General features: G+C 38.7%; 1 protein-coding gene across 1 annotated transcript in view; it reads left to right on the top strand.

Moving 5' to 3' along the window:
- The window catches only part of ARHGAP10 (Rho GTPase activating protein 10), a 348,170-nt gene that overhangs the window by 274,427 nt on the left and 53,658 nt on the right, over positions 1 to 20,085 (top strand). Inside the window, exon 19 of the mRNA XM_030816218.1 lies at positions 15,206 to 15,356. Within this exon, the coding sequence (XP_030672078.1) occupies positions 15,206 to 15,356 (151 nt within the window). The remainder of the gene's footprint in view (positions 1 to 15,205; positions 15,357 to 20,085) is intronic.

The raw sequence follows: 20,085 nt of genomic DNA on the forward strand, positions 1-20,085 counted from the left end.
TTTAAAGTGGTGGATCTCAACCTCAAGCAATTTTGGCCTGAAGGGGACATTTGGTAGTGTCTAGAGACAATTTTGGTGATCCGCACTGGGGGTGGTGGTAGTCCTGGTGTGTATCTAGTGGGTAGAGGCTGGGGTGATGTTGAACATCTTAAAGTGCACAGGACAATCCCTCCACAACAGCGACTTAGTGGGCCCCAAATGCTAATAGTGCTGAGATTGAGAAGCCCTCAGCAGATTAATGTAGTTCTACGAATAGTGTCTGTTGGGTATGATGTTGTTAATCTTGTTAATCGGGTGTACTATATCAGCATGTAAGACTGGATTCTCAAAGTGTGAACTGGGGTCACCTGAAACCTTTTCAGGGATCTGTGAGGTGAGAGCTATTTTTCTGATAATTGCCTTTTTCACTCATTCTTTACAATTGTAGGGTGGTGTTTTCCAGAGGCAATGTGACCTGTGATATTAAGACATTGAATGCAGAAGGAGATAGAGAATCCGGCTGTCTACTGCTAAGTCAGACATTAAAGAGATTTGCAAAATGTGATACAATGCCCTTCTTCTCACTAAATTATTTTTGCTTTGAAGAAATCATTATGTTAATATGTAATGGTTTAGTATTAAATAATACATGTATTTAAAAGTTTTTAATTATTTTACTGTCAAGATCGACAGATAATCCACATGATCAAAAGTTCTTTGGGGGAAAAAAAAACACAAAGTTATTTGAGATCCTCAATGCTTCTCTTCTCGTCTTGTCTCGTCTCTTCTTTTTTTTTTTTTTTTTAAGATGGAGTCTCGCTTTGTCGCTCAGCTGGAGTGCAGTGGCGTAATATAGACCCACTGCAGCCTCTGGCCTCCCAGGTTCAAGCGATTCTCCTGCCTCAGCCTCCCATGTAGCTGGGATTACAGGTGCACACCACCATGCTCGGCTAATTTTTGTATTTTTAGTAGACACAGGGTTTCACCATGTTGGCCAGTCTGGTCTCCAACTCCTGACCTCAAGTGATCTGCCCACCTTGGCTTCCCAAAGTGCTGGGATTATAGCCATGAGGCGCCGCGCCTGGCTGAGATCCTCAATAATTTTTATAAGAGTATAAAGAAGTCTTGAGGTAAAAAATGTTAAGATCCTCTGATCTAGGCTATATTTCTTCATTTTATGTGCAAGAATATAAAGTATTAATAATTTTAAAGGCCTTGTTAGAATGTAGATGTGTAGAATTTTGATGTTTCCCAGTCTGGAAGCCCTGTACTGAAAGAAATTAATTCACATGTTTCTAGTGAACCTGTAGTAGTTTCTGGTTATCTTTTTCTACATTTCCAGATGGTCACCAGTTTTTAAGTAATCAATCCAGAGCCTAATTTGGGATCTCCATCTAGTCAGATGGACTAACTCAGCTTCAATTTCTTCTCTTCACTTTGTGCATAATTTTTTGTTGCAGTTAGGAATGAATGTTTGAAATTGCCTTTGGCCCTTTGAGCCGAGTTTCCTTTTGGGACCTCAAGTGTTGGAAGCGTAGGTGACTTTATTCAGAACGTTGTGAAGGCTGCTTTTGTGAAACATCGGTTTCTGGTATCTGAATAAGGAACAGTGCTGTTCCTTAGAGTGAATATATACCTTGATTCCCAAACGTTTTTAATTTTTGAAATTAAATTTCCTATAGTTAACTAATCAAAACTTAATAGATGTCTGTGTTTTGGTCTTAGTTTAAGTATACAGTTTTTAGTTGTGTTTTCCATTCCCTGCCACTTTTTTTTTGTCATGAGGTTGGAGGGAGAATGAAGTTCTGCCCTGTGAATGAAGTAGGTAAGGAATATAGTGATTAAATGGTACACCTGTGTTAATAACATGATGTTGGAGATTCCAGATATCTCTGGTCTGGTGCAACCCTTTTAGCTGGATCAGGAGACTGAGCTGTAGAGAAGTTAAGTTACTCTCTCAAGACCACAGTACATTTAAATAGCAATGAACATTATGATCTTGTGTCCCTTTATTAGTAATATTGTGTACCAGTGTTTAATCCCTTTAACCATTGTTTTTTTCATCTGTATCATTGGAATAAAACCATCAGCCTTGTAGGGTTGATTGTATTATCTTTCATACCCTTTTTTTTTGTTGAAAAATTTTAGACCCACAGAAAGGTTGCAAGAATGGTTAAAATAAACATTGTATACCCTATATAGTATAATTCTATTACTGCTATTTTTGTTGAATAATTTGAGACTAAGTTCCTTTATATCATAACCCTTCATCCCTAAATATTTGAATGTGTGTCTCCTAAAAACAAGGACAAATTTAGGAAATTTCATATGGTCACAATACCGTTATCTATATATCATGACTCTAAATGTGGCCCGTAGTCCAACACATTGACATTAACCGGGAATTTGTTAGAATTGAAGACTACTGGGCTGAATCAGAATCTGCATTTGAATAACAACACCAGGTGATTTGTGTGTGTGTGTAAATGTTTGAGATGTACTGCTCTAATGGTAGTCCATATTTATACTTCCCCGTCGTCAAATGACATTTTTAATAGAAAAATTGCCCCAATCCAGGATCATACATTATGTTTAATAATTGCCATGCCTACTTAGTCTCCTTTAACTTAGAATAGTTTCTCAGATTTAGTCTTTCATGACATTGGCACTTCTGAAGTGTACAGGACAATTGTTGTATAAAATGATCATTACTTTGACTCTTCACAGTTAGATTCAAGTTATGTATTTTTGGGAGGTACATAGATGATGCTGATTGTTCTAAGTGCATCACAACAAGAGGCACATGACATAATGGTGAAATTTACTTTGATCCCTTGGTTGGGTGTTACTCTGGTTATTTATCAGAGCATAGCAAATCACCCCAAAATTTAGTGTTTTGAAACAACCAATCTTGTTATTTTCATGATTATAGAGACAAATTCAGGCAGGGCAGGGCGAGGTTAGCTTGTCTCTGCTCCTTGATGTCTGGAGCTTCAGCTGGGAAATTTTGAATAGCTGTGGGCTGGAATCATCTGGAGGCTTCTGCATGCACATCTGGTGCCTAGGCTGGGCTGACTCACAGGCTGGGCTCCCCTGGGTCTGTTGAGCACAGCACCTACATGTGGTGTCTTCATGTAGCTTGAGCTTCCCCACAGACATGGCTGCCTAAGGGCTCCAAGTGAGTGTTCCAGCAAACAAGCTAGAGACTGTCGGGCCTTTCATGATTGAGCATCAGAAGTCATATATAGTTCACTTTCACATCAGCTATTGATTGAAGCACTCAGGAGCCTGTGCAGATTTGGGAAACCTGGGGCAGGGAGATAGACTCCACCTCTTGATGGAAAGAGTGTCAAAGAATTTGTGGCCATGTTTTAAAATTGCCACAGGTAGTGATTGATTTATTTCCTAGTTGTAAATATAGCCATTTTCTCTTTGGAATTAACTGTAATCCATCAGGAGATACCCTGAGAATATTTAAGAATCCTGTTCCTTGGCATCTTTAGCCAGTTAGTTTTAGCATTAATTGTTGGCTCCTTTGTGTTTATTAGTTGGGATTTGAATTACATAAAAATCTATGTGCTAATCCCCCCGTAACTAAACACGTAAGAATAACAGATAGTGCTGGGTTCTTAAAATCCTTTCTTGGACAAAGATAAGCATGCATGACCCAGTTTGACAGGTGGGCCATGTCTTACTGATGAAAGTGCCAAACAATTATTAGCATGTCAACAGTAATAGAGATGAAGGCATTCTACCTTCCTGTGTGTGTGGTTCTATGGCTATTATCCTGACTGTTCTCTCTCCTTCCAGTTAAGGGGGATGCGCCTGACAGTGTGTCATTACCTCATTTATTATGATTGCAAACATTTATGTCAAAGCTGGTCCAAGGCCTAGGTGAAGTGATACCCACTGAGAGAAATCTCCCCCTGTGCTTTTGGGACATGGCTGCTATGTCTGAGAGGCAGTGAGTTCCAAACCAATAGGTCATCCAAGAATCTAAGCAGGAACCTTTATACCTTTTAAGGTGCAGGAGCGAGGTAAAGATTATGCTTTGTCATCATATATGAGACTTCTTAAACTGAATTGTGCAGTTCACACTGAAGGAGAGGCTGGTGCCTGGCACCAGTATGTGTGACCTCCACCTAGACTTAAGTTGACAGGAGTGAGAGTGGGAACAGTGTGCTGTTGGAATGTTTTTAAAATGTATTCTTGCAGATTTTCTAAGCCCTTGTTTAGAAACATTTCAGTTGAATGGTAAAATCTAGCTCTGTCCTAATGTGTTTAGAAATTGAATCTTGCCCCAAAGTTTAGTCTTAATAGATAATAGTAAGTTGGTGTAAAAGTAATTGTAAAAACCACAGTTACTTTTGCACCAACCCATATATTGCAGAGGCCACGTCTCATGTATAACCAGGGGCTCAATAAATTCTAGGAACCTGAGGTCCATATATAGTTGTATTAAATATATTGACTCTTTTCTTCCTTATAATGACAAAATGTTTTAAGAAAAGAAAAAGACCCTAAAGAATAGTCATCAAAATTTTATAGAAATGTTCCTGTGTAGGGGATGGTGGGTATCTGTCTGGTTTTTTTTTTTTTTTTAACCTTCTTTAAAGAGCTGTTTTGTGTTTGCCAACATTTCTACAAGGAATATAATGTGTATTATCACCTTTGTAACATGAATAAATTGTAATTTGGGAAAAAAATGTTTATCAATTTAAAAAAAGCAAACTGTTCCTATAAATTTTAGAAACAATAATTCAGTATGAAGGCTGATACTAATCCGCCCCCCACCTTCAGGACAGCCTGTCCTAAAGTGCCACCATTGACCACTTTCAAAACATGGGTTTACTTTAGGCATTTTATTTTTATTAGAGCTGAAATGGAAATGGAAAAAAGAAAATATTGGATTCTGTCTTAAATATGTAAGCCATTCCTGTAAACATGTGTACTTGGAAAAGGTTTCAGATTGATTCTGATAAATACATGTACCTGCTTTCAAGAGATGTGTTCTTCATTGTGACTAAAATTCACACATTTGCTTTTGGAGAATGAAGAGGTCCATGGCTTATTTTTTCTTTCTAGGAAAAGTTATGCCTGTAATCCCAGCACTTTGGGAGGCTGGGGCAGGTGGATCACGAGGTCACCTAACATGGTGAAACGCCATCTCTATTAAAAATATGAAAAAGTAGCTGGGCGTGGTGGTGGGCGCCTGTAGTCCCAGCTACTCGGGAGGCTGAGGCAGGAGAATGGCGTGAACCCGGGAGGTGGAGCTTGCAGTGAGCTGAGATTGCGCCACTGCACTCTGGCCTGGGCGACAGAGCGAGACTCCATCTCAAAAAAAAAAAAAAAAAAAAGGAAAAGTTACTGTAGCCTACCCAGATGACTAGGGGTCATGGCTTGTATTCCAAAAGAAAAATAGCATTCACATTGGAAATTTCATGAGATGATGAGTCAGTTAGTTCTAAATGTGTTTACTTATATTCAGTTTAAAGTTTCACCAGTGTCATTTAAGGAAGACTCTTTTTTATCAGGGTTCTCACTAGCCCAGGAGAGGAAATCCTCTTCTTGAGTATCCTCAGGTCTTTGGGGCTGCCAATTTTACATTTGCTATGTTTTGATCTTCTGTGCTGCTAGTAGCACCCAGTGATTTTTAAGGGAGGGCTTGAGGCTCAGAAAGAAGGGTGAAAAGAGAGGAGAAAAGGAACCTCAAAAGAAGTTGTAACCAACATCGAAGAAGGAGGAAGAAGAGGAGGAAAAAAGGAATGTTGTGTATGGAGTGTGCCTTATAGTTGACATAGAGTATATTTTATTAATGTTAGTCTAGGCATTTATTACTGAAATGTAAACTTTTTGTTTGCATGTGAGCAAAGGACACATTGAAAAAAGGCTTTGGCTTTTTACTCAGCAAAGAGTATTTGTAGACATTTGGGTTATGAAAGTCAACATTACAGCTATATTTGGGGAAGTACATTCTTCTGACTTCAGAAATTGTATGCTGTGTTTTCCAAATGTTTGCAGGTGCAAATTGATAAAACTGCACCTGGAGTGTTTTTAAAGGTTTGCAAACCAGAAAACAACATTTTATAATTGGGGATATATGTTCACACTGTGAACCTAACAGTGATGCAGCTTTGGCTTAATCAGGAGAGGTTCACCTGATATAGATGGGGAGAAAGTTTATGTAGTGAAAATTTCTTTAATGCCATTTGGTTCTGAGCGTATTATCAAAGTTATTATTCCTTCTGTTGGTCTTTGAGAAACACTGGAAGAAGCAGGACATTGATGTCGCATCCCTAGTTAGTGGCACTGAAAATGCTATGGGTGCAATAGGTAGTTCTGGAGTGTGTTGTACTTTATAAAGTCTGATTGATAAAGATTGTCAATATGCTGAAACCTTTAATGCAAAAACCAAAGTCGGCTATGTATCACTCTATTTAGCGTATAGAGTGCTACTGAAATCAATATGGTATGTCCCACTGGAACTTGGGAAAGGGGTCTAAAAATGTTTCCCAAAATAAAACATAAACAAAATTAGAAAAACAGAAACTCTACCAATTTGATATATTGCAGAAAAGTACTTTTTTCTTCTTTTAGTTTTAGTTGTAAACCAGAGTTGAAGTTGTTTTTTGAAAAGCTCATGCTGAGTTGGGGCCTGTGGGATGGGTGACCATTGTCAGGGAAATGTCTCCTGTTCCCTTATTCCCTCTCTTTTCTCCTGGCTGCCTTTCTCTAGTCTCCTGTGACATGGCAGAGAGGGCCTCATACTGATAGGCAGCAGCAGGACTCCAAACAGGGCTCTTCATATGCTCTAATGTCAGCCTCTTGCATCTGTAATGCATGGAAAATCACTTTGAGGAATTTCAGCTATTCAGCAAAATCTGCCCGGAAGAGGAAGTACATGCATGAGGGGTACTTTGTTGGAAAGAAGGGGTCAAAGCCAGCAAGATAGGAAGTAGCAGTTGGCCATGAGGCTTGCTCTGGGAGTAAGGCCTGACTGCCACTGACTAATGGTATGAATATGAGCAAATCTTTAACCACAGGGCCTCAGTTTGCTCAACTGTGAAATAATGGGCTTGGCCTAAGGGATAACTAGGATACTTTCCAGCTCCAAGATTCTGAGTTTTAATGAACCAGAACAAACATGAAACCGTAGAATATTTCCAGCCTCAAGCCTGAACCCGACTGGTATTTTACTGTCAGACCCTGTCGTCAATTCTAGTTAAATTTTCTAGAAAAGACCCTTATTTAGTCATGGTGATTCAAGGACAGAGAGTTGGAAAAGGTTTTCATTGCTTTCTCTCTGTACTGTTCATGTGGTAGCTACTCTGAGGTTAAGTCGTAGGTGGAAGTTCAGGTTACCTTGGAGCGAACCTAGTCACACAACCCCAAGGTGATCAGGGTTTGCTTAAACCTGTAGACTCCAAAGCTCAAAGTAGTATTTGGCCATTTTATAACTATGCTCTTTTAGAAAGAAGATTGGACATTTTATTTCTGTCCCTCCTTTCTATATTAACTTAGGAGAGCCTGCGTTGATTTCTAGCTGTCTTCTGGAAATACCTCTGTCTGCTTATGGATAAGTATAGTTCTGTGAAATAAGACATCAGCACAGATGACACATTGTGAATGGGGCTTGGTATGACTGGGTGATGTTGGAGGCAATGGAACACAGTGGTCACTCCACATGTACAGTGGAGTGAGGGAAGTGGGTTCAAATCTTTGTAAGTCAAGCACTTGGCATAATGTCAGGCATGTGGCAAATACCCAAAAGTTGCAACTGTTATCATTTGAGATCATAGGAATATACAAACATAATCTTCTATCATAATAAAGACCAGTGAACGCGTTGGTAGAAACATCTTTTTAAAAAAGAATTACTGGAGCTGGATGCAGTGACTCATACCTGTAATCCCAGTGCTTTGAGAGGCTGGGGTGGGAGGGTCACTTGAGACCAGGAGTTTGAGATTAGCCTGGGTAACAAAACGGACCCTGTCTCTACAAAAAACATTAAAAATTACTTGGTTGTGGTGGCATGCGCCTGAAGTCCTAATTACTTAAGAGGCTGAGGCAGGAGGATTGCTTGAGCTCAGGAGTTCAAGGCTGCAGCGACCTGTGATTGTGCCACCGTGCTCTATCTTGGGCAATTAGAGCAAGACGTTGTCTCTGAAAGAAAAAAAAAAATTGAGGAAAAAAATTCAAATTGTTTTCTTATAACACAATAATCAACACAGAAAACCTTTGTGTCCAGATGTGTGGGGGTTTTTCCTACACACCAAGCAAGCAGTCAGCTCTGCAGTGAGCACCAGCTAGGTGTCCTCCTGTTCAACTCCAACACCGTCTACCTGAAGGTAGTGCCAGATGCTACGGATTGAGGGCTTAGTCCCCAAGACTGCCCCCTTTTCAGATGCTAGTCGCAAGTCCGGGCCTCCAGAAATTCTGACTGACTGGCTTCCACTTGGGGTTCCCACAACCCCTGCTTTGGTTTTGATTAATTTGCTAGAGTGGCTCACAGAGCTCAAACACATTTACTGATTTATTATAAGGGACATTGCACACTTTGGGAAGCTGCAGCAGGCAGATCACTTGAGGCCAGGAGTTTAAGACCAGCCTGGGCAACATAGTGAAACCTCATCTCTATTTAAAAAACAACAACAACAACAAAAAACTAGCTGGGTGTGGTGGTGCATGCCTGTAATCCCAGCTACTAGGGAGGCTGAGGCAGAAGAATTGCTTGAGCCCGGGTAATGGAGATTGCAGTGAGCCAAGGTTGCACCACTGCACCCCAGCCTGGGGGACAGAGTGAGCCTCTGTCTCAAGTAAAAAAAAAAAAAATTAATTAATTAATAAAGGATATTGCTAGGGATACAGATAAAGAGATGCATAGGGTGAGCTATGGAGGAAGGGGTGTGGAGCTTCCATGCCTCCCCTTGGTGCACCACCCTCCAGGAACCTCTGTGTTCAGCTCTCCAGAAGCTTTTCATACCCTACCCTCTTGGGCCCTTTATGGAGACTTCATTGGATGGGCATTATTGACCACCAAGCAGAAATATAATTGTACGAAAAGGGTCTGATCTAATGCTAATGGACTGAAAGAGAAACCCAGCAATACCTGACTGTTCAGATTCTTCTTGGCCTCTCTGTGCAGCATTCCCTTCTCCAGAATATAGAGCGAGACACCTTCTTAAATGGAGGTCTTATGACCTAAAGTCAGACAAGGAAGGTCAGAGAATTTATTTTTTTAATAGAGGATTCCAAAATAAAATCTCTGATTAAATTTAAGTCAAAGCAACATCAAATCGTTATACATCAAATAATTCATTTCAAAACGAAACAAGTAAAACTATCTTTACCAGGTATAGACAGTACCTGATACACCCTCAATTGTATCAAAGGTTGCGTGCTTTTTCTTTTAATATAAATAATTAATAGGTAAGCCAGGAAGGCCAGCTCTTTAATGCAGGGGAAGATACCTACCTTGGGGAGAGCAGAGAGAGATTCTGTTTTCTGAGGCCTGCTTCCAAGGCCTAAAGCATCCCAACATTATAATGAGAGCTGTGGCAGTTATGAGCCAGTAACCATATATATATATCTATATATATATATATATATATATATCTATATATATATATATATGAGTATGTGTGCGTATGTAAAGGAATTCAGGGAGAGGAAGTGTGATATCATTACATAGGTAGATCGATACTGTGGACTTAAGTATTTATTAATTCATTTCAATCAAATGCAGCAGGTTTAAGTTGTGTGCTAAAGCAAAATTTGCAGAGACCATCTTATATCCTGTTACTGGCAAAGTATTTCTGGCAGAAGTGCTGCAGTCATTTCCACATGTGGTCCCTGGTAGCAGAGCATGAAGGACTTGGGGAGGGATTTATATAAATGGCTGAGTCCCATGAGCATAAATATCCATTGTGTTGTGTCTGAGGAATCTGTCACTCTGAACAGCGGTGCCAGACTTCTGTTTGTGCTGGCACTCTTAGGAGACCCAAGTAAGCAAGCACTTCCTTACCTGGCATGCCTACGCGCGGAGTGTTTTTTGTCATTGGATTGTCAGACTTGAGTTTTTCTTATGTTGTAAATACATAGGTGCTGTGAAGAAATTTTCACCATGGGTGGAAAAAAGTTTTGAATAGATGTAATCTCTTGATTCTCAATATTGCTTAAGATGAGTTCATCTCTTGTGGAACAAAGGCAATGAGAGGTTTGATGCCAGGAAAGTTGGGAGAGCTGGGTAATCTTAGAAAGAGACCTGGGCACTGAGAGGCATTTGCATCCATGCAGTGGTTCTAGAATTGGCAAATCAGTGTTACATTTGTGTATATATTATATACACATCTTGGCAGTGTAGAACAAGAGAAACTACATTTTATCTTCTAGAATTCGATTGCCAAAATCACAGGTCAGAATTTTAAAGTAAATAGTTTTACTATTTTCTCTTATTGTAGATCTAAAAACAGTGTCTCTTTAAGTCATTCCTGGTGTTTCAGAGAGACCATCAGAGCATGGCTTTGTATCCAAAAAAAAAAAAAAAAAAAAAAAAAAAAAGGCTTCAGAACTGGGGCACTGGAAGACAATGTAAATGCATATAAAGGTAATGCATTCTCAGAACATGTAGAAAGGGATGGTGAATTTATGTAGCTATTCCCCATTTTACTCTTTCTAAACAGATAAAAGACAGTACTAGCTGGTAGTATTTTTCCCTAAGAATTAAATGTTGTTTGTTTCATAAACCTATAATATTTTTATAGTTTGGCAGCAGTGACTTTGGAATGAAAGCCAACTTCAGATGCCAACTCTACCGTTTTGAAACCGTGGAGACTTGTGCTAATTGTTTAATTTTTGAGCTTTGTTTATTTGTAAAATGTGTGGAACAGTACTTACCTCAAAGGCTGTTGAGACTATTAAACTGCTTATGAGAAAGCTTGCTACCTAGTAGGTGTTTATTAAATGTTAAATGTATTAAATGAATTAGGAAGTAATTTATATCCAAAATTTCAGTGCTAAAGTGCAGAAATAAATGCAGGAAACACTTGTTTGATTCCAGGTTACTTGGGAATTTTGAAAAGGTGCTCCATTTGTTACTTTTCTTTAGCCCATTGCTTGATGTCCTTTTCCAGAGCACTTTAGAATAACTTGGCTCAGAGCACTGAATTTGGGGAATATTCAAGACCCCAAGAAATTAGTGCCCTCTAAAATAGCAGTTGAGTGGAGTCATGAGGTCTGAATCCATTTTTATAATTATTTACTGTTACAATTATATTATGAATACAAATAGCTACCATTTATTTCTGGCTACTGTGTGCCAGGCACTGTACTGAACACTTTATAAACATTATGTCACTTAATCCCTATAGTACAGGCATTATGGTTCTCATTGTACACATGAGAAAATGAGATACACTGTGTTAAGAAATAAGTCTGGCCGGCATGGTGGCTCACACCTGTAATCCCAGCACTTTAGGAGGCAGAGGCGGACGGATCATGAGGTCAGGAGTTAGAGACCAGCCTAACCAACATGGTGAAACCCCATCTCTACTAAAAATACAAAAATTAGCTGGGCATGGTGGCACGCGCCTATAATCCCAGCTACTCAGGAGGCTGAGGCAGGAGAATTGCTTGAACCCAGGAGGTGGAAGTTGCAGTGAGCCAAGCCGAGCCGAGCCGAGATTGCGCCATTGCACTCCAGCCTGGGTGACAGAGTGAGACCCCACCTAAAAAAAAAAAAAAAAAAAAAAAAGTCTAACCTAACCTTTCATAGCTGTTAAGATTTAAAAGCCAGGATAGTGCTGTCTCAGATGAGCATCTGTGATTTGCTACCCGTGTTAATTGGGGTAATAGCTTAGCTTTCTGAAATGCTAATACAGGTTTAGTATCCCTTAATGGAAATGCTTGGGACCAGAAGTGTTGTGAATTTCGATTTTTTTTTGAGTTTTGAAGATTTGCATTATGTGTAATAGTTGAGTGTCCCAAATCTGAACATCTGAAATTCAGAATGCTCCAGTGAGCATTTCCTTTGAGTGTCATGTCAGCGCTCAAAAATTTCAGATTTTAGAGCGTTTCAGGTTTCAGATTTTTGGATTTGGAATGTTCAGCCTATACAACATAGAGCTTATTGAGGGTGGGGTGTGTATTTAGAATCTTTGACATATTTTATACCTCAAGACTTGGCAAGGTTTAAGGAATTGATTATATATGTACAGTGCCAAATTTTAGAAATAATTTTTCTGGTGTTTTTTTTCCCTTCAGCTTTTAAGTTCTGGGGCTACATGTACAGGATTTGCAGGTTTGTTACATGAACGTGTGGCATGCTGGTTTGCTGCACCTATCAACCCATCACCTAGGTATTAAGCCCCGCATGCATTAGCTATTCTTCCTGTTGCTCTCCCTCCCCCTGCCCTGCTGACAGGCCCCAGTGTGTGTTCACCCCATGCGTCCATGGGTTCTCCTTGTTCAGCTCCTACTTACAAGTGAGAACATGCATTTTTTTGTTTTTGTTTTTGTTTTTTTATTCCTGCATTAGTTTGCTGAGGATAATGGCTTCCAGCTCCATCTATGTCCCTGCAAAGGACAGGATCTTGTTCCTTTTTATGACTGCATAGTATTCTACAATATATATATACCACATTTTCTTTATCCAGTCTATTATTGGTGGGCATTTGGGTTGATTCCACATCTTTGCTATTGTGAATAGTGTTGCAGTGAACATACATGTGCGTGTATCTTTATAACAGAATGATTTGCATTCCTTTGGGTATATACCCAGTAATGGGATTTCTGGGTCAAATGATATTAATATTTCTGTTTCTAAATCTTAGAGGAATCACCACACTGTCTTCTACAATGGTTGAATGCATTTACACTTCCATTTTCTGGTGTTTTGATTTTGACTTTTGTTCATCCAAGGCAAGTGTGAAATAACTGTGGAATACCTATATCTAAATCACTGTTTCTTAGTCTTGGCTACACAAAAGAATCACCTGAGGAGCTTTAAGAGGTAAACCAAAGAAAACAAAACAGACTCCAAAGCCTGTTCCTCATTCCCAGATATTCTGATGTGAGCTAAACAGTGTCTTAAGTCTTCTGGAGACCAACCCAGGTTGGACCCAGCCCTGAGATTTGGACTGAGGTGCTGGGAAGGACTGAGATCAGTCCTCTGCAGTGTCTCATTTTGCTTGGTAGTCTGGGTCTGTAGTTTGGGGTTGCCTCCACACCTCACCCCGGCACACCCTTTCCCTAACACCCTCACTTCAAACTGGAGGAAAGAGGTGGGGCAGTTTTCAGCATTTGCTCTGTTCCAGTCAGTATGATCCTATAAGAGGGTCTGTTTGGAAGGTTATCATCTATCCATCACCAGTTGTTGGGATATGACTTTTTCATTGCTAATTTACGCTTTGGATATACTGGCTGTGTATATAGTTTGGTTTTCTATTCTGGTGACATCCTAGAGACATCTGCCATATTTGTAAACATCAAACATATTAGTAGGTAAGCCAGGGAGCTGTTTTAAATGTCACAGGTGCCATTTTTTTTTTCAGTGGAGTCATGTTTTCTGGCTTTCCTTCTCTCCTTCACTGTTATCGGACTTCTCAATTTAACTGCTCTCCTGTTCCCACCACCACACAACCTTCTTACATCTGAACAATGACAAATGGCAGTAAATCCAGCTGTGGATGATAGTCCAGGCAGCAGAGGATTTTTTAGACAGATAAGTCGTTTGCTATTGGCCAGAGTGGTCTATTGGAACACAGATTTTGTGGAAACATGGTGTTGGCAGGTTACCAGTGGGAGCAATAAATTAAATTTTCACTAGCACATATTTGTCTACAGTAACAAATCATTTTTTAAAAATTTCATTTACACATGAGGGGGCAGTATGGGACTATAAAGCAAATGCTCTCTTTGAAGTAGCTTATTTTTATTGGTATATAATAGTTTTTAGATGCAAACTTTTAGACTGTGCAATTAAAACTCCAGCATCGTTGTTAGTTGTTCAGTGATACACATATGTAAGTGATACACCCTCACTTGTATCGAAGGTTGTGTACCACTTTTAATATAAAAAATATAAAACAGTGAGACATTCTCACAGTGCTTTTTGTTTTTAAATTATACATGTGCAGAACGTGCAGGTTCTGGGATAGATGTGCAGAATGTGCAGGTTTGTTACATAGGTATACATGTGCCATGATGGTTTGCTGCATCCATCAACCCACCGTCTAGGATTTAAGCCCTGCATACATTAGGTATTTGTGGGTTTTATATTCATATTTTGTTTAAAGCTGGCTGGCTTTCTTCCTGTTTTCTGCTTCCACCTGAGGAACGTCAGCCCTTTGGAGATGCAGCTTCTATTAGGTTGATATCTCTAATGTATTTTACTTTATGACTTTATTGAAGGATGAAGGGCCTGCAGCGTTGCTGGAAGGAAGCCTCCGAACTGGGGTCTCAGAGCTATAGAGGGGGTCTATTATCAATCACCTCTGTGTGATATGCTTTCTTTTGTGGCACAAATTGCTTTTCTCAAAAGAAGAAATTTGCTAAGCAAAGGAGCAGCACATTTTAATTAATGTTATTATTACTGATCTATGAATGACATTATAGATAAATCAAGGTGCTAATATTCTAGGTTTCATAAATGAAAGGGGAAATAAAAGAGGGGTTAGAGGGTATTAAATGAATTGATAAAATCTAGAAAACATTTTATGAAAAATGTAAATGGGAAGCTAGAAAGGTAATTTCATAAGCATAGGCTATTTTTAAATGTCTAAAAAGTATTTGCAGTCATATGTTTCTGTTTACGTAGTTTGGAAAAAATTGAGGCCAACGTTTTGGTGTAAATATAACCTTCTGTAAAATTTAATGGAATACTTGTTTTTAGTGTTTTATCCTGGCTGCCTCCTTTGGAGATGAAGGGCTGTGGTACTGTCTATATCTGCTAAAGGTAGTTTTACTTGTTTAGTTTTGGAATGAATTATTTGATGTATAACAGTCTGATGTTGTTTAGACGTAAATTTAATCGGAGATTTTATTTTGGAATCTTCTGTTAAAAAAATAAAAGGCTATGACCTCTTCCCTTCATTGGAAGGAATGGATTTTGGGCTCTAGCCTATCTTGAATGAACTCCATATCAAATGTTGTGGTGCTGGTTTACTGGAGTAACACATAGGTTTCTGTTCATGGTAAATAATTCCTGTCCTTTATGCTTTGTTGGCAGATTTTTCGGACACCACCTGATACTACATTCCCTGAGCCCACCTGCCTGTCAGCATCACCCCCAAATGCGCCACCAAGGCAGTCGAAGAGACAAGGCCAGAGATCCAAGAGGCCTGTGGCCGTCTACAATCTTTGTCTGGAGCTGGAAGATGGTAAGATGTTAATGATATTTTTTGCTTGATAGCATGTTGAGAGTATGGTATATCGTATGTCCTCAGGGCAGGCCGCAGTTTTCTGTCGTCTGTGTTTTAATTTCTTCTTCCCTTAAGATTATAATTTTGAGATTTACAGGGAGGGTGAAGCTTTTTTATAAGGGAGAAAACGCAAGTTTCAGTTTTGTGTTTGTCTTTGTTATGCATGGTTCTTTTTTTATTTTTAAAAGACAGCTTAAATTTCTTTTTTGGGAGACTTGTGTGACCTCCTGTGAGGTTACATAACCCTGAGACAAATGGAAAGGGAACTAAAATTAAAGCAGATCTGTTATGAGAGGAGCGGATGGAGTCTCATGTTAAATGCATCTAGATTAAAGGCACAGTTCACCATCACACTGGGGTTTATGGCTTGTGTGCCTTACTTGCCCCATTTTTCTGACTTGTTCATCAGGCAGAATGCTTCATCTTATGGCAGGGGTGGCAAGCTGACATGCCTACGTGGGCCTGGCTTGTAGGAACTGGGCTGCAGTGGAACTCTGGCCAGTGGAAGTTCTCACATCCCATCTGAGCCACCCTGTTCCAGCTAATCATTGCCACGTGGCCCTGTTGTTTCAGTGTTGCCAGATTGCCCAGTTTTTACAGAGCCTAGAAATCTGAGTTTTCAACACTGATCCATACAAAACAAGACTGGGAGCCGTGCACAGGCCTCCCATTGCTGATTTTTAATCATATGGTTATTGGTGTGGAGAATAAGATGATTCTGGTATCCAAACCTGTGTTTTCAGTATGCAGCCTGAAGCTGTGACTCGTGTTGTGAGGCCTTCCTCTTATTGAGAACATTTGCTGAATTTGAAAGTAGTCTTCATTCTTCTTCTAGTCCTTTTTTTTAAAAAAGAGAATCTTTCATTTATTATCCTTGTGCTACCCAGGTTACCTTAGTTGGGAAGTGTGAGATTAGCAGAGTGAGGAAGGGGATGAGGATGGTGACAAATACCATGCCTTCATCATAGGCAGCTGCATGCACACACCAGGTGATTAATATCCAGAGATCCATACAAGCAGGTGACAACTGTCTTCAGCTTACCTGACTTAGAGGTATCTCTAGGAAGACTCGGAATGCCTCCTGTAAGGACACAGGGGGGCTAAAACGTGGGATTCTTTTACATTGCTTAAGACGTAGGTACCTATGATACAAATATTAGTTTTACAATCGGATAGTTAATTTCCAGAGGAAGGGCATGAATCATTACAATTAAGCTATAATTTCAGAACTTCCTTTTAGACACTCATTTCAACTTCTGATCCTAGCTAACGTTTTTATTCTATCTCTTTCTCACGTTCATTCTTTCGCAGCAGAGTTGTTAATAAGGAGTAAAACTGTCTGGTTTGAATTGCACCTTCCCTTACATCTCACTTGTCCTCTGATGGAAGTGTTAATAAATAGTGAAATAAGCAAATGTTGGAAAGTAGGAAAGGAAAAAGAAATCAAGAAGACACAGAATACCTCAAATGGCTCATTGGCCCTAGAGCAAAATGGAATTGACTGTATTTCATGAGGCAGATGACTAAAGAAGGACATTTTGGTCTTAGGATCACATCTACTATTTTAGTGTTCTTAGCAATGGAATTGTAATATCAAATCAAATTTATTTAGTGGATTAACCTTTTGATCATTGGATTGCTAAGTGATTATTAATGGTAAGAAGCTTCTGTAGTGGTATTTAGCACATCTCTTACGGGAACACTCAAGCTAGTGTACAATCACAGCCTTCCTAACTTGTAGGTGATAAAATAATTTGTTAAAATTACTTGATTTTTAAGGGAAAGGATTGTCAGATACTCAACTTCTTTAGTCTGGTTTTTATGTTCATTATTTGTATGATGTTTTGTTCTACATTTTGTATTTCATGAAGTATTTTATAGCTTTATCTTCATCCTTGGTTGCAACATTGGGATTTTTTTTTTAAGTTGTCAGAATCAGGAAAACTCTTAAGTTTGGTCATAGTGATTTTATCTTATCTTAGAGGTTATATGATAAGATAAAGCAACTTGAAACTATTATTCTCCCTTGCCCTCAGTTTTTTGTAGTTAAGATTTAGTTGTGTGAAAAAATAGTTATTTCAGAGAGAACAGAGTAGGGTTTATATTTTGTCATAGGCTTTTATATTTTACATATTCTAAAAAAAAGAAAAGTGAATACATTTATTTGAAAGGAAGCATATAGGAAAAGAATACTAAAAAAATTCATGTTATTGAATGTCACTTAGCATATTGAAAACTTTACTTCCAAAAGAAGATGTATTCTTGTCATTAGGACTTAATTTTTTTTTAAGTAGCTTGAATCATATAATTGTCAAAACGACTTGAAGGTTTCAAAAAGTTTAATTTTTTTGTATTTTTTTTCTTATTTTAGTAGTGAAGTGACTTCCTATGTTAATCTAGTTTGGGTTAAAATATGCATTATCGTAGATAACTTTGGTTGATTATTTTTCCAAATGTTCTAGCTTATATGGGACAGATAGAAAATGTGTTTACAAATATGCTTCTCTCTTCCCTGCCCCCGCCCCTTGACTCATTGTAGTATAAGTTAATTTGACTTAATTAAATACAGGATGAATAGTTTTTGCTTATAAGTTAGGTAGACTATCTGCCAAGATTCGAGGAACTGGATTGGATGACTGGAGATGTTCTTCAGCCCTATGATTTGGTCAGAGATTTGGTATTTGAGTGAAGTGGTTTGTAGTATGTTATTTCTTCTTCTGCACTGAGTAGAGTATGAAACGGTGTGATGTCCCAAACAGCCAGTCTTGGAACACCCTCGGAATTGTTTTCAGTTCAACATCAGGCAGATCAAAAAAGCATCAGCAAAGAGTCAGCAAGCCTGATAGCATGTGTCACAGTAGGATGGGCCTGGATGCAGAAAACCCAGCATGAAGCCGGAGGGGAGATCCTCTGCTGGGAGACATGTTTTCTGTTATGTTCGTTCAACCTCACCCCCACTCCCAATTGAGAGATGACCAGTTTAACTAAATAAACCGAGTGTCTTTACTTTAGTAGAGACTTCCATCGGCATTGGCGCATTTAGCCATACTGTGTATGCTCATTATTTTTCTTTGCAATATATGATTAAATGATATTAAATTTATTTGCAAAAGACTGTAAAATTCTAGTTACTTGCTTAAGCTTCTTTATTGATGATTAATATGAACTACAATGGATATAGTATCTGGCTAGTTTTCTTAAATGAGAGCAGCTGTTAAATCTTTGTGAGATTCTCATCTTTTATTATTTTGTTGAAGCCATATTGCTCATTTTTCATATAACATTTAATCTCAACATCAAAGCTGAGTAGATTTGGCTAAGTCAGTTATGAAAAAGCAAAATATGAGGTAGGCTGCTAAGTGCTGAAAAGATTAGAAATCAAAGGTTTGCTTTCATTTCATTTTCAAGTTATATCCCATGTTTTTATTTCTTTAGAACTACTAGTAAGATAACTCTAAAAATGTTAAATATATGTTATGGTTTGTTTTCTCCTGCCCCCACTCCAAGTGCGTGTCCTTACAATCTCTTGTAAGGACAAGAGGGGCTGTTGTGTTTATTGTAATTCCCCCAAATACAAGGAAAGTTCAGGAGGCTATATGAGATCAAAGTGATCTTTGTTATTTTTCATTTAAGGCAGAAGAAATTTTAAGCAAAGGTTTGGGGAGTCGGGGAGAAGAGGATTACCATCTGAATCTCTTTCTTCATGCTAGCTCTAATTTTAAACAAAACTAGACATTTACAGAACTAGGTTTTATATGTATCTTCTTGTGTAATTAAGTATTCTTTGCCTGTCTTCTTTTGTAACATGATACAGCAGCTTACTTATTTAGGCAACTTAAAAAAATATGACTTATAGTGAGTTGAAAACAAAATCATCTTGCAAGCCAATTGGCAAGATTTAATAACATTTGAGTGTTGGTCTTACTTGGGTATCGTCGGGTTGGCACTTTAACATTTGGATCACGAATGTGCTAACTGCAGCACATTTTGTTGAGCATGTGTTATTGTAGTCCTACAGCGTGGTAGATACCATGATGAGGATACAGAGCCTTCTCAGCAAAAAGTGAGAATACTACTGTTGAGCGGGGCAGAGATGGGTAAACAATGACACATGATCATTTCCTTGTATCCTGAGTAGGAACATATCTTGATCTAGATGAGTCTCTAAAATCAGAGTAGGACAAATAAGTCATATATAGATGTCCTTTCAGCCTGAGTAATAACAAATTAGAACTTTGAATAATTAGCTAAAATTTAAATGTCACACGTCAACGAGAGCAATGCTATGATATAAATTAGCCGTCTTAGGTAGGTTGAAAGAATCTGGTTTGATTTTGAGGCATGAGCAAGAGAATAGAAAACTAGAAAGCAGGCCACTGTGCAGTCTTTTTAAATGTAGATTTTTAATTCTAAACGATGGAATGCTGTTAGCCATTTGGAAGGTTTTTTTGCCTCTACCATTTATTAGTGGTTTTTATTATACTAGATATGAAAATCAGAATTATACCACATATCTATTGAAGAGCTTTTATATGCTCCACATCCTGCCACATACGGTTTTTCCTTTCAAGGAGCTGATTTTCTATTCCCATTCTGTTTGTCACTGCAGTGAAATAAGAAACAACGTGGCAATAAGTGCCCAGTGCTAGCTCTGAGGAAGGGAAGTCTGTAGGGGAGGCTCTCTGGT

Source organism: Nomascus leucogenys, chromosome 7b, assembly GCF_006542625.1.
Source record: "Nomascus leucogenys isolate Asia chromosome 7b, Asia_NLE_v1, whole genome shotgun sequence".
Taxonomy (NCBI): Eukaryota; Metazoa; Chordata; class Mammalia; order Primates; family Hylobatidae; genus Nomascus; species Nomascus leucogenys.